This window comes from Protopterus annectens, chromosome 4.part0 (assembly GCF_019279795.1).
Source record: "Protopterus annectens isolate FY-2018-M chromosome 4.part0, PAN1.0, whole genome shotgun sequence".
NCBI lineage: Eukaryota > Metazoa > Chordata > Ceratodontiformes > Protopteridae > Protopterus > Protopterus annectens.
This window is the reverse complement of record NC_056733.1, coordinates 1,606,408,122-1,606,422,767: the sequence shown is the minus strand read 5'-3', so window position 1 is coordinate 1,606,422,767 and position 14,646 is coordinate 1,606,408,122. Positions and strand designations below refer to the sequence as shown.

The window sequence follows — 14,646 nt, the reverse complement described above, 5'->3', positions numbered from 1 at the left end:
CCAAGACCTTTTAGACACTTTTTGTTTTACATTTTATTGTGCCGTCACTTCAAAGTATCTTTGTACTTGCAGGTTAAAATCTGTAATGGCAACGCCTTCAACAACTGCGGGAGTACGAGGTGTAGTGGCCATAAAATGTGGTCACAAAGTAAACAGAAACTACTCAAACACAAACACACCTTAACTGTGTTGATTGTAAAGCCTCGGTCAACCTCCCCTTTGAAAAGGGAGGTGGGTCGGCTAAACACCGAGTCGATTTTGCACCCCCTCCCTTTGAAATACGTAAGTTGCCTCACGCAGACCATCTGGTTCAAGATTGTCTTGCCTTTGCCACTTTAAAATTCATTGACTAATAACAGTAATTTCACAACTCACCATTGTGTAGAAAATGTATGAACATCTTAAGAATTCAATACATTGCGGCTGTTCCTATTGGTGAATATGCCAGAGCAGCGCGTGGGCGTGAAGATTATAAAAGGGTGCCACAGGCTCGCGCTCATTCTGGTTCTGGAAGACAGGCAAGGGATAGTTAAGAGGAAGGTAAACCGGCAGTAGCACCTGTCAAGCTGTGGTGGTTGGACTCTTGGTAAAAGAAAAGTTGATTCTTAAGAAGTACTGGCCCACCTCAAACGGGACTGCAACTCAAATCTCAGGAGCCAAGGGGAAAAAAAAACTCACTTACATGGGATTTTACCACGTTTTTGCAATGTCTAACTGCGTAATGAGGAGCTACACCATGACATGGACTTCTTGTCAAATGTTGTTTGTTGCTGCTGCTTTATTTTTTGGAGGTATGGTACCATGTGTGATAAAAGATGAAAACTGCGTGATTTAACTCACTTTTCTTTGACATTTACACCTTGCTGGTATGACTTTACTAGTTTGATACTGCTATAAATAGACTATCACCGCATGCCTGCGCACGACTAGTCTATTTATAATTCACGTCTGTACTTTAGCTGTCGGAGATCTGTGACACACGAACACTTTATTTAGTTAATTAATATATGCATGTTTATTGTGAAAATGTCATATGTTTTATAAACTAGATCCGAAAAAAATCAACACTTTGTCAGTACATTTGTTAAGTTTCTGAAAGTTTCCAATGTTTGACTGTACTTGTTCCTTTTTTTTAAATAGCTTTGTCCATTCCTGCTGAAGGAGCGGCCATTGAGAATGAAGTCGCTATTAAACTGCGGCATGACTCCGGCCCATCTATCACTCTGCCCCCCGCAGTCCCCGAACCTTATTATCAAGAAGAGGAAGATGATGAGGAGTATGATATAGACGGTGCTACTGACGAAGATTACCATTTGTCCGGAGATTATGACGAAGAAGAATTACCTCGAGGTAAACGGATGGATCCACATTCCTTTTCACTTATTACATTTTTCCCCTAAGATTTTGGACGCTGGATGATTCTTGGGGAAAGGGGGATATAGGAAGGCGAAATATGTCATTGCAATGTTGGGAATGAAATGTTACTAATGTAAGCAATTTGAAGGCATCTTAACCGATCTCAATTAGGTGGTGGGAGAAGACCATACGGAAACCCACTAAACTTGTGTTTAGTTCCGTTTTGATTAACGGTATAATTGACGCCGTCCCACGTTCTTCGTGGCTTTCAAAGCGTTTAAAAGGATGCTGAGGGATCGTGATGTGAAGCACTTTCCTCCTTTTCATTTCGGGGTATATGAATCTTACCTTTGACAGCTAACTTCCCGGCCTGGACGGTAGAGGTTAACATAAAGTTTCCTGTTAAACTCTTTAAGATGTAGGGGGACCTTGACAAAGCTTCTGACCTTATTTAAGTGCATCGTGTTTTTGTTTTAAACAAAATATTATATTCAACTTGCAACATTGTACAAGTTATACCCATGCTTTAGTTCTATTTCTGGTTTGTACCGGGTCTCAAATTTCTTTATCACAAGTTTCATAGTTTCTGTCTCACAGTCATTGTGTGCAAACAGAACATCTGGAATGAAACAAGTATCTACTCAGTTATTTCCTTTCTACTGAAAGGAAACTGCAAGCAAAATGGGGAACAAGTTCCTTTCAAGTCCATCATTACCCACTCTATTGATAAGCACATTGTAGACAGTACTATGTTTTTGGGTGGGGGCATTTCATGTTTTATAATATATATTTTGAGAGGTTGTTCTTTCTTCCAAATTTATTTTACTTTGTATTGTTGCTATATTTCACAGCATTAGTAGATTTTCCACTATTGCAGTTTTGCAGTGATTAACCGAGATGCAAAGAAGTTGTACGCTCAGTTTTTCACTTTTAGAAATGCCATGCACGCATTTCTGAGTGCTAGTCCAATGATGTTTCATGTAAAACATCTTAAGAATTCAAAAAGTAGACAAGGGCACTGAGTCAGAAAAAAGTGACATTCTAAAGATATTTGTACTTACTTAGTTTGCCTTCAAGGGTGTTAATATCAATTTCCTGTTTATACAGTTTGATGAATTATGTGTCTTAGGACTTATTTTGTAAAAGGGGAAGGGTGAATAGAGAGGGCAAGGCCCCAACAAAATTACATTTAATTGATATTTTAAAATATTGGTAGACAAAAAATATCCTTAGGCTTTGTTTACACACTCTCCCACCAAAATGTCAGTAATTAAGTTATTACTTTTCTGTGTTAAGTTTGCTACTTTCATTTTAAGAGTGGGACCTTCATCTTTCTGCATTTTCTCTCATATGTCTGATTCGCTTATCCATTTTTTTTTGTTTTGTTTTTAATCCTTGCAGAATCTTCATTTTACTCATGCATGCCTTGAAGATTTGTACTTTTATTAAGGCAATGAGGTTAATTTTTCACATGCAGTCACTGAGTAACTGAGCGAGTCTGCAAATCCTCTATTGACGTTACAGTTCCACTTGGCACATAAGAGTGAGATCACCCATTTACTTGCATGTAGGTGCATGAGAGCACCCATTTACTTGCACGCAGGGGCTAGGTAGTAGTGTACAGTTGAAGGTTTATTATTAAAAGTGGGGAATTTTCAGTCTTTCCTCATTTGCTTTGTCAGGTTTGCCAGTATTGTAAACAAACAGTACTGTAGTTGTTGCACTATTATTTTTTTAATATTTATTGATTGACTGGATGTAGGAGTTCTGGATGAAAATCAACTGCATCAAAATGTATTTATTTTTCAGTTGCGTTTTCTTCTAAGCCCCAAGGCTTAGTTACTCTGAATAAAGAAGAAAAACGAACAAGAAAAGGGAAGAAAAAAGGAGCAGGAAAGAAAAGAAATCCATGTCTAAAAAAATACAAGGATTTCTGTATTCATGGAGAGTGCAGATACATTAGAGAATTGAAAGCTCCAGCTTGCAAGTAAGTAATTATTGTCAAATCATTTTTATCTTTGTAACTCTGGTACACTTAATATCACATCCAGCTAATGTTTCCAGAAGAGTTTGTACAGGTCTTTGCTCTTATTTCCTGATAGATATCAACTCATTATCCATTTCACAGCTCAATCTGGCTGGCCATTAGTTTTACTATAATCTTAAAAAAACATCATCTTATCCCTTGCAATGTTTTGCCACAGTATCTGTAGTCATTAACTGCATGATGTTGTTGTGTCTTTCGGCTTATTAACTGCATGATGTAAAATTGCTTAAATTAGAGATAGCTATGTATGGTACACTTTGACTCCTGTGACTAAATGGTTTTCTGAAGTATTCTGTAAACTGGAAAACTACATTTGTTATCTTGTAGCATAGGCCTGATGAACTGTTGCCTAAGTTATGCTGAATTTAGATGCTTCCATCTTAACATTTTTGGCTTAATTCTGCATGACAGGTCTTGCAGACTGTATTCTGTAGCACATAGTAGAACTAATGGGATAGAGCTATTCTAAATGCTTGCCCTTTTATCCTTCTGTACACAGTAGCTAGTCTCCACAGAATGTATTGTGCAGTACTGCATGCCATGACATAAGGGCATGCTATATTTTATTAATGTAACATAATTATCAGCCAGGACACTTTCTGCTTATTTATTGGATTAGTCAAAATATTGTCACAACAGGACAGGAAGGCAGTACAGAGTGTGAGTGAGACTGTTGATAAACATGTCGAAAGCAGTGCGTTTGGGTGTACATGTCGGAGAGGGGGCTGTAAAATAATGCATGTGTATTATACAGCAGCCAGTCACTAATGGTAATAGCATGGTCTTTAAGAACATTTATATATGAGGAGGTTGTTTAGTAAAACCTTTACATTTGTCACCTGACTTCTCATTTATCTTGTCAGATATAATATAACTGTCTTCCATTTTTCTAATCTAATATTTAACTGTCTAAGGGTCTTGCCACATTTGTAACCACTGCAAAATAGTTTTAACTGTTCTGACGAATTGTAATTAATGTGTGCTGCCTTCCTCAGTTCCTCAGTCTGTTTTAAGTGCACTGTGGGACAAGGTGGGCATTTTATTTTAAAAAGTTATTCTACATCAAGTAAGATCTCACCAGAAAGAGGACTGGTACAGTTATGGAATGAAGGATTTATTTGAGGTTAGCCATAATGACTATCGGTATTTTATACTTTGATTATAAAAATGATTTTTTTTTTCTTTGACAGTTGCTGGACAGGATACCATGGAGAAAGATGCCATCAGTTTACCCTGCCTGTGGAGAACCCACAACCTGGTTATGATCATACCACAGTTTTAGCCGTTACAGCTGTTGTGCTTTCATCTGTCTGCCTGATTTTAATTGCTGCATTGCTGGTGCTAAGGTATGGAATCCAAGTGCCATTTGAATCTTTGGAAGATGCTGTTAAAAATTTCTTTCTAATAAAAATTGTCAGAAATGTTGATATCCCTTAGGAGAGTATGCATATCCAATTTATAACATTTAGCTTGCTCATTTCTATAGTGGCAACTACTTACATCTAATAGTTAGTGGTGGGTGCACTTCTCAGCTTGAACTACCTTTATTTACTCTTTGAATAAGTTATTACAAACCCAAAGTTTACCCCTATAAAGTTTGTTTAACCACAGATTTTAAGCTGTTGTACTTGTTTGAACTACACTAACATGTGTAAGATTTCCCACCCTGCTGCAATAGCTGATCAGCCGATCCTTTTTAAGCCAAGTGCAGAGCTGTAGGAACAATGTTGTATTCTCTGGCACCTTACAGTGCCAAGGTGGACTTGTAGCTTACATAAGTTCTGAATGAATCCTTCATGCCTGATCCATTCTCTTAGATTCGTTGTGGTCTTGGCTGTATCTGGAGGGTCCCTAGGGGATATTACCCAGTTAACGAATGATAAGAGCAAATGAAAAACAAGTTTGAACTGTTTTGTTTTTGTTATTTTAGACTAAAATAGAACTCATTCTGTAGTACTTTACTGGCTTTTTTTTCTTGATGATAACTTTAGTCATTTATGACAAAAACACATTTTATCACAATAGCAAAACGCTTCAGAAACGCGATAAGATGCACATATGCATTTGTTATTCTGATGAACAGGAACATTTGATAATATTTGTTTTGTCATAAGTTGCTTCCTGCTGGAAGTTTTTATTTAATGAATCCCCCCTTTGCATGCCCCCCTGCTGCTCATTGGCTGCTCTGCCTGTTCCTATTACCCCCCCCCGTACTACTCTCTGAATCTGGAACCACCTCATTGATGGGTCAGAAAGGGGAAATTGTTCAGTAGAGCAGCTGGTAGTGTTACATACACCATCTTTTGCACTAGCAGATGTTTTTTGTATCCCCTAACTGGGTAGATCTACTGATGTCATGTGCATCACTGCAAGCATAGTCAAAGTTAGCTTCTTTGCCAATTTTAGTGGGCATCTACTTGTTGATTACAGTCAGATCAGTGTCAAAACCTCCTCCCTCACAGAGTGGTGAGCCTACAAAAAGCTGCTTCTTTCCACCCCCTTGACTAGCTTCCCTAGCACCCCAGCGATAAGTTAAATCTGGTCTGACTTAATTGGTTCCTGAAGATTCTTTCTTGAATGTTAAACTGTACAGTTCAGAGCAGCAACAACTGCAGCTTTCTAAAAATACATGTATGTGCACATTAATAAATATGAGCTAATGCCTTGGAATTCCACATGATTTCTCATCTGGTTATTTCTTTTGGTAGTGTTTCTGCGATTTGAGTTATATGCCACAGCTAGAACTACTAAAGGCTACTCTATTCCAAATGTTAAACGTTTATTGAAGGACTCTTTTGTTTTACTTAGAGTCCACTGACCTTTGGACATCCTGTTAGCAGAATCTATTAGGGTCTACAGGAATGATGTCGGGTCTAGGCCCATTTGTGTGGGGTAATCGCTATAAGTTAGCATGTGTGTCTTGGCTGAACTTTCAGCTTTTATATCTGGTAGCTTGTTTCTGACACTGGTTTTTCTTTAAGGTCACATGGCATATTGTTTTGTCTTTCATTACATTTTGTTTGCCATAGCATATCTGAAAAGTTTAAAGTACTGTTTTATTCAAATGTAGCAGTCATTTTCTTCAGTTAAAAATTAGCATTACTCTGATTCTGTTCAAATGCATTGGCAAATGTAAATCCTTTGATATCTTTATTTTAGCAGACACATGCAGAAAATGAACTTGTGTATACTTTTAGATGAACTTAGATGTACTTTTGCAGAGAATGAATAAGGTTAACCTCCCCCAGATTTGTTCAAATGTGTTAAACAGATCAGTAACACATTTTTGATGTATGTAATATCTATGGTGCTTTGCATTCACTGTAATTTTGCATGTTAAAGATTGTTCTGCCAGTTTTAGTAACACGTGGCTGCATTTCATTTGTGCAGATATCACAAACGAGGAGAGTATGATGTAGAAAATGAAGAAAAAGTTAAGTTGGGGGAAACTGTTGGACACTAGGAGGAAGGACATAATACAAAGGTAAATGATACTTTAGACTTTACAGAATCATTACAGTAAACACATGCTTTTACTGATGTGTAGTGTAGATCCTGTTCACCAACCCCATCAAAAAAAAATGAAAAAATGTAATAAAAATAACATTGTCTGTAAACTGTAGAATGTTGACTTGACATGTGCACGCAACAGCATTTTGGTGTACTTAAATAGGTTATCAATGTTTGTCTTTTTCTGGCTTTTGACTTGTTTTCGTTCTTGCAGAATGCAATGAAATTAAGTGCACTATAGCACATAATTTGGTTCATACACTGGAATGACTAGGCAAAATGTGTACTGAAATTAGCTTGCTGTAACATGGCTGGGATGTGACTGATGTTAGATTTCTGATACCTTACTGTCAAGCTGCACTGGAGCTCTACTGTGACATAAGAACTCAGGAGCCAGATCAAAAGAGAATATTACACCATAGCAGGATAGCAGCATGCCTGTAAAGAAATGCAACAAGTGGTTTAGCTTTAACAATCTACTAACCATTCTAGTGATACTCCCTGTTGGCATACACACCTGCAGGGAAGTGGAGAGTTTAGAAACAGAGTCATGTTTAGTCTGTTTGTCTGCATATTTGGGAGCCATATAATTATCTGGCCCTGACAGTCCTTGTAACACACACATGCACATGTATGCTAGTCATCTGGGTGGCTGTGTGGTTGACAGTTGCATCTGATGTCTTGTCATCCCTTTTAGTACCTGGCTTTGTTTGGTGTCTTGGATCACCATGACCTTTCTGTTCAGTATCTTATTAAGTGTTTCTCCAGTATGTAGCTTTGGGTGCATCTGCTAATGCTTTCCTTTGGAGAGTTAGACTAATTCATCAATTTTATCATGTGACTGTGTATCTGGTGTCAGTCATAGCTGCACTAGATCTAGATTGTTTACTACAACGTCTTTTGTAAACATTTTCCAGACTGTGCTGCAGCTGAAGGTTTGTGTTGGTATTATTTGGACCCCTTTTGTTGGCACAGTATTGTCTTGATTGTCGTTTATGGTTTAGTATTTTTCACCATGCTACTGCATGTGAGGCATTCCTGTATAAGATGTTATAATTACAAAAAAATGGTTTTGGCCTCAGAATACATGCATGGCTGTCTAACTTGTTTAGAGTGAGCTGTACAGACTGAAGTTCTAGAATTCAAACCTACTTTACAGAATGTACTATGTTTCTGGTTTACATTGTAGGCCCTTTATACTGTACTCATTGATGGTCACAATAGCCACAAGAAGATAAAGAAAGAACTTAAACTGTAGACTCTGCCGTTATCTTGTGCATTAATTTCTGAACCATAATATAGTTTCTGCATTTATAATCTGATGATGCATAATACTTGGCCATTTACAACCACTTTTATTGAAGTTCTCACCAAAACTTACTTTTAGACAATAATTCTCTGGCAAGAGTAATTCTCAGTGGTCTGAGATGGGCTATTGATACAACTCTGATGAAATACATAAGTGTAACTTCTTACAGCTACAGATGATAACGAAACATAGAAATATTTTATAATTATTCACTAAGTTTTTTACTTGGAATATCATACATTTTCGTGCTAGATGGTTTCACATGCAGCTTTATAAATTTAGTTTTTATCTGTATAACAGCTTGAATATAAGGTACTAGTGACTAAAACCTGAAGCTCGAACTGTTCTGTATGTATAATTGATAACATTTTTAATTAGCAAAGTATGTTTTTATTTTCATACTCCAGTGTAGGGAAATAGAGGAAGAACTGCACCACAGTTCACTTCAGTAGTATCAAAAGAAGTGTAAGACCAATGCAGACTCCAAGGTAGTAATAAAAAACTTTGTTTATTGTAAAAAACAACAAAACCTTAGCTCTTCCCAAAAATTGAGGGACTTCATCAGAGCAATAATTCAAACAAAGTTGACATATATTTAAATGCAAAAAGCCTGGGAAAATATAAAGGTAACCAACTTTCAAGTCAGCTTAAAGGCACAATGACAATAAAAACAAGTTACATGTTCAAAATCATTGAAACTTAAAAGCTTGGAATAAAATTCCACCCACATAATGTTAATTGCATGATTTTGAACATACTTGTCTTAAATGAACTCACAAAACAATTGTAGTTTTCCTGGAACATATTCCCCATGACAAAGAAAAAAAGTTTTGGGGGTTCATACCACATAGAGCAAAACACAAAGATTTCACTAACTGAAGGCTTTCAGTTTAAGGAAGCAAGCAAGTGAAATACCTTCATTTAAACCACAGGGCCCAATGGCATTTGTTCTAATCTGCCACTTGGACTCTTTACATTCTAACTTAATTTTCCATGGTCCCCTCACAATGGTCTACATCAAGAACATCTATCACAAACTGCAATCATGGTCACTGTGCATTTGAATATGCTTTCACAAACTGTTCTTGCTATTTTGTTTTTTTTTAATGTCCCGTAAATGTTTGTAAATTCTATCTTTTAAAGCTCTTTCAGTTTTGCTAATGTAGAAGTGAGGACACTGGGAACAAAGTGCTATGTAAACTGCTTTTTCAGTTTTTCAGTTGCATTTTTAGGGCATAAAATTGTCCCAAATCCTTGCACCTTTCCTCCCCCCTTCCTTAATATAGGAACAATAAGAATAACCACATTTGGACATCAGGTGGATGTGTTTGCTTCCATTAGTCTGTAAGAGTTCCCTTTCTAGGTAAGTTTTCATGTTCCAGCCCCTTCTGAAAGTGACTACTGGTTTAGACCCGAACTTCTGCATGTTCAAGCCACCAATTTGCAGGATTTCCTGGTATTTCCCCAAAATATGATGAACATCCCTGGCTTCATTTAAGGATGCCCTCATGGATAAATATTTTGTTCTCCACAGTTTTATGTACCCTTATTAGGTGTCAGCAGTGTCAAGGTGGATATTAAACTGTAGAGAACACGAAAGGAACAGTTTATAGAAGCATATTCAAATGCACAATGACCACAGCAATGACCATGGTTTCAGTTTTTTTGTGATAAATGTTCTTGATACAGACCATGGGGGGACTGTAGAAAATTAAGTTAGAATGTAAGGAATCCAAGTGGCAGATTAGAACAAATGCCACCGGACTCTATGGTTTAAATGAAGGTATTTCACTTGGTTGTTTCCTTAAACTCAAAGCTTTCAGTTAGTGATGTTTTTGTGTTTTGCTCTATGTGGTATGAGCTCCCCCCACTTTTTTCTTTGTCGTGGGGAACATGTCCCAGGAAAACTACCACAATTGTTTTGTGAGATCATTTAAGACAACTGTGTTCAAAATCAAGCAACTAAAGTTAAGCAAGTGGAATTTTATTCCAAGGCTTTTAAGTTTCAATGATTTTTAAAGTATGAACATGCAATTTGTTTGTTACTGCACCTTTAAGCTGACTTGACAGTTGGTAACCTTGTATTTTTCCCAGGCTTTTGCATTTAAATATGGCAACTTTATTTGAATCATTACTCTGATGAAGTCACTTGATTTTTGGGACAAAAGTACTAAGGTTTTATTGTTCTTCACAATAAAGAGTTTTTATTACTACCTTGGATTCTGCATTGATATTACACTGCCTTTGAGCCTATTGAAGTGAACTGTGGTGGTACCGTTCTTCCTCTATTTCCCTACACTGGAGTGTGGGTTTGTGCAGCAGTTTAATGTATTTATTGGTTTGTATTTTCATAGGTATTTGAAAGGAAATACAAGTGAAAATCAAAGTCACGCATTTACTGAAGAATGGAGAAGAACAAAAGATGAACAGCAAGACAAAGTACCTTATAAGAGGTTGTGAAATGGTTGTCTATTAGAGCATTGCCATTTCATGCTGTGTATGTGTATGTAGACGATAATGGACAATGGGAGCATCTGTGGATGACATGTTATCAACAGACTGGCTAAAGTGATGGATGGCACCAGTTATTCAGTGTTACTTCTCAAAATAGCCTATGCTGGTGGAAAGTAGCTGGAAAGTGCTTCTTGTTTCCTTCAAACAAAATTGCATGCCTTTTGAAGAGCAAAACTACATCTCACCTAGTACTCCCTTATGAAACTCTTCCAAGCACTGGGTCCTATGAAACTCTTCCAAGCACTGGGTCCATTTGAATGCTTAAGCTTAGAAGTGAAAACATTTTTGGGTGGTCAGATACAGCTTAAGGAGGGGCATCACTGGACAGGTTGCCAAGGATATGTGACTAATGTGTTAGCTTCTTCAAACAATATTTCCTTAAAAATCTGTTTTAATACAAAATACTACATTGATTTAGCAATGTTCTGTCTTTTAAGTCTGTCAAAACTGACTTAAAAATTTTAATAGCAAGCTGAGCAGTTTTTAGCCCCTTTTAAGATTGCTGAGAAATGTCTGGCTTGTAAAATGTTAACCTTCCTATTTTGCTGTGTACTTTGGAACTGACTGTGCACAGTATAAGCTCTGCAGTGAGACTGTACCTAGTTGCTATATGAAATACTAGCTAGGCTAGAACTTGCATGCACCATTTATAATTGAATATTTAAAATCATTTTGCTTCCTTCATGCATGCAGTTATTTGGCACCCAGCTTCTGTGATTATATACTGCATATGAATCATGATGTGCCAGCTTAAAAATTCTTGCTGCCTCATTCACCAAGATAAATGTCAATATTTATGGTAACATACTTGATTTGAATAACTCAAGTGAGTTACATAATCACTACCCTTAGTCAAGTTTAACATTTTCCCACTTGAGAAATGAGAACTGTCTACATGTGACAAAAATACATTTTTGTAATGAGCACTTACCTACTCAAGTTTTTCTTCAAAGTGTATCAGGCCCTCACAAAATTCTCAAATGTACTAATTGTGGACCTCTTAGTAGACATTTTAGGAGGTATAGACATGTCTTACTTTATATATACAACCTCGAAAGGTTGGCAGGCGGCTGACAAAACATAATATGTTGAGGGCACATTTGCTTCCTAGATTCAGATGTAGTAGAGCATATGATTCCAAGATTCATTCTACACTGATATGTGCTATTTTTAGTACACAAATGCCTTTGCTATGTGCTATTTGTAGTACACAAATGCCTTTGCTATGTGCTATTTTTAGTACACTAATGCCTTTGCTCGATAGGTGAGTATAGCAGTCCCCCTGACTGGATTGACCATCTTTTGAAGGTTTGGCTTGTAGCTAGCACTACAATCTGCACTATAATTTCCCTTTCCAAAGGGGAATATTATATTTTGCTTTCCTTAGTAATTGAAAAATACTGTTAGTCGTGTTTCTGTTTTTTTTTTTTTTTACTTATAGCTAGTAGAGATTTAAGAAAATTCTTTGCAGTACTGTTTTGGTGGATTTTTAATGGCAAGAGTTATAGAATGTTATTGCTTCAGATGCAAGAGCCTCTTCCTTATGTTACTACCAGTGGACACCTGCTGCAGTGTCATTTACATTCACCAGTTTTATTTCCAAGCTTTAAAATTGTAGGTTTTTGTTTGGAAATGAAGAAATATGTTCCATCACTGACATTACCACTCACCGTTATGCTTTATGCTAATTTGTTTTTGCTCTGCTGTCTCCAGTTTAATCTTCCAGATGTATTTTAATGTCACTCTTCATGGCCTAGCAGTTGGCTGTTATGTTAAACTGCTGTCATCCAGACTAGTAACAGATAGGAATTGTTACCAAGTGACTCAGGCAGTGTCTTGCTAGCACTGACATTTTACAGGTATTGTTTTAAAAAATAATTTTGAGGTTTGACACGCGGCTTTTTAAAATTGTGATAAAAAAATCTATTTTATAACCGTAACACATTAAAGAAAAACCTTGTTATATCTGTGTGGTAGTCTAGGTACATTAGATAATATAGCCTTGTGGATGAGTCATACTATTGAGAAAAGGTGACTCTAACTGTTACTGGTCTTCTGTACTCCAGTTGCAAACAGATGTACATATAAAACCACAGATAAAGTTGGAACTGTATGTTACAGTTAACATAGTTTCTGCATTTTACTGAAAAATTGATGGGGGTAGGGGGAAGTGCGGCATTTAACCTTATTTAGTTATTGGGAATATTGCTTATTGTTCAGCCTGGTGTACCACACAAAGCACCAGATGAGGAAAGTAATATTTTCGAATGTTAAGGAGGATGTGTGTACCAGGACTGTGTTACTTGTATTTTGCCATGTGATATCCACATTTTGTAAAGTAAATTTGTGCCTTAAATTGCTTAATTAGGGCCAGGTGGCAATTATTCTTGATACTGTCTTTTATATAAAAGCTGAGGGTAGTTGCTAAGAAGATTATTGCAAAACAATAAACAAAAAAAGAGACTTAAATATTTTCTAATATTTAAGTTAAATAAACTGCATCTATTGGGTGCGTGTTTATAGGCAACAACTAAGACTATATTATAGTCTACATGCTATCCTAATACTTTATATAGTATGTATTTAAAGATGTCAGATATTTTTATTAAGTAGCCATTTTTTAAATTATGCTATTTATTTTATATGTATTTATTTTAAAATGAGTAATAGATTGCATTATTCAAGTTTCTTTTTAAATATTGCTAATTTAAAAACTTTCACATGTCAGATACAGTATTTTTTCCTCTTGCTACTTTTTGTTAGGCATGAACTGGTAATATATTTTATTTTTACTCTATACAAATCTATACTTTTGTAATTATTAATCATAAATTATTTGGCTAGATGTCTGCCACTGAATGCAACAAATTTGTGTAATGAAAATATTATTTATCTTGATTACAGAATCTGGAATGGGGAAAGAATGCTGTATCTAAGTTACTTTAACAAAATGTCACAATACTGAGCAGGACTTCTACTGCAATATTTTTACATTACTGCAAACCTGAACAGCAGCCTTTGCATTGCTTTTAACCATTCATTGTAAACAATAAATTCCTTTAAAAATGGCAAATACTTTGAATTTTCTGTTTTCTGTTATGATAAGTTAGTTGGAAGATGATTGTAACTGTTAGCATGCTACAGTGTTACTGAGTCTGAATTAGAAGGTCAGCTGTTAGACAAAGCACATCATTTATGTTTAATGTCAATGCTACTTATAATACAAACATCCTATACTTACATGCATATAAGTTTCTGAAAATGTATTATCTTTGAAATATGAGGTATATTATTTCTTCTAGTTATTTGGAAACCTCATTGTAACTCCACAGATTTATGGCTTCATGTGCAGTAGATTGTGCAATCAGATGTTGATGACACCCAAGGTATACAAATTCATTTCTAGAACATGAAATGATTATGAAATACTGACTCCTAATCGGTAGCATCACACATCACTACAACAAGCTCAAAAGTCTCCAATTGTATACAAAGTAAAGAAACAGATTCATTTTTTCTTTTGTTTATATAGGTTAAATTCGCCAGCATCCCTCACACCCCTTCTGTCTTTGTATGTGTACCAAATCCATGGTCACACACTATCTGGAAAAGGAAAGTCCACAAAATAACACACAGCAGTTTGGGTTATCATTTTTAATCTCGTCAGAATGAACAGTTCAAATTCGTACAGCAAAGCCAAGCCAACTTGTTTTCAAATCAGTGGTGCATTCTAGTTATGACGTTGCTTAATTTTAAGACCCATATAATCGGTTTTAATTGCATAATTGGTTTTAACAAAAAAAAAACCTCCTTTAATAGTTTTCCAGATGCTGTTTATAGTGTTGCCATGGACTTTGGTTAAAAACCGAACATAGTTTACAGTGGATCCAATATAATTCATCCAAGTTGG

At 36.1% G+C, this 14,646-nt stretch overlaps 1 protein-coding gene across 1 annotated transcript; it reads left to right on the top strand.

Moving 5' to 3' along the window:
* The first annotated feature begins 493 nt into the window (after window positions 1-493).
* On the top strand, window positions 494-13,809 carry HBEGF (heparin binding EGF like growth factor). The gene is made up of 6 exons (XM_044069377.1): window positions 494-791; window positions 1,141-1,350; window positions 3,166-3,343; window positions 4,594-4,749; window positions 6,794-6,887; window positions 10,577-13,809. The coding sequence occupies exons 1-5, from the start codon at window positions 683-685 to the stop codon at window positions 6,864-6,866; spliced, it is 726 nt and encodes a 241-aa protein (XP_043925312.1). The 5' UTR covers window positions 494-682; the 3' UTR covers window positions 6,867-6,887; window positions 10,577-13,809.
* Window positions 13,810-14,646: the final 837 nt, after the last annotated feature.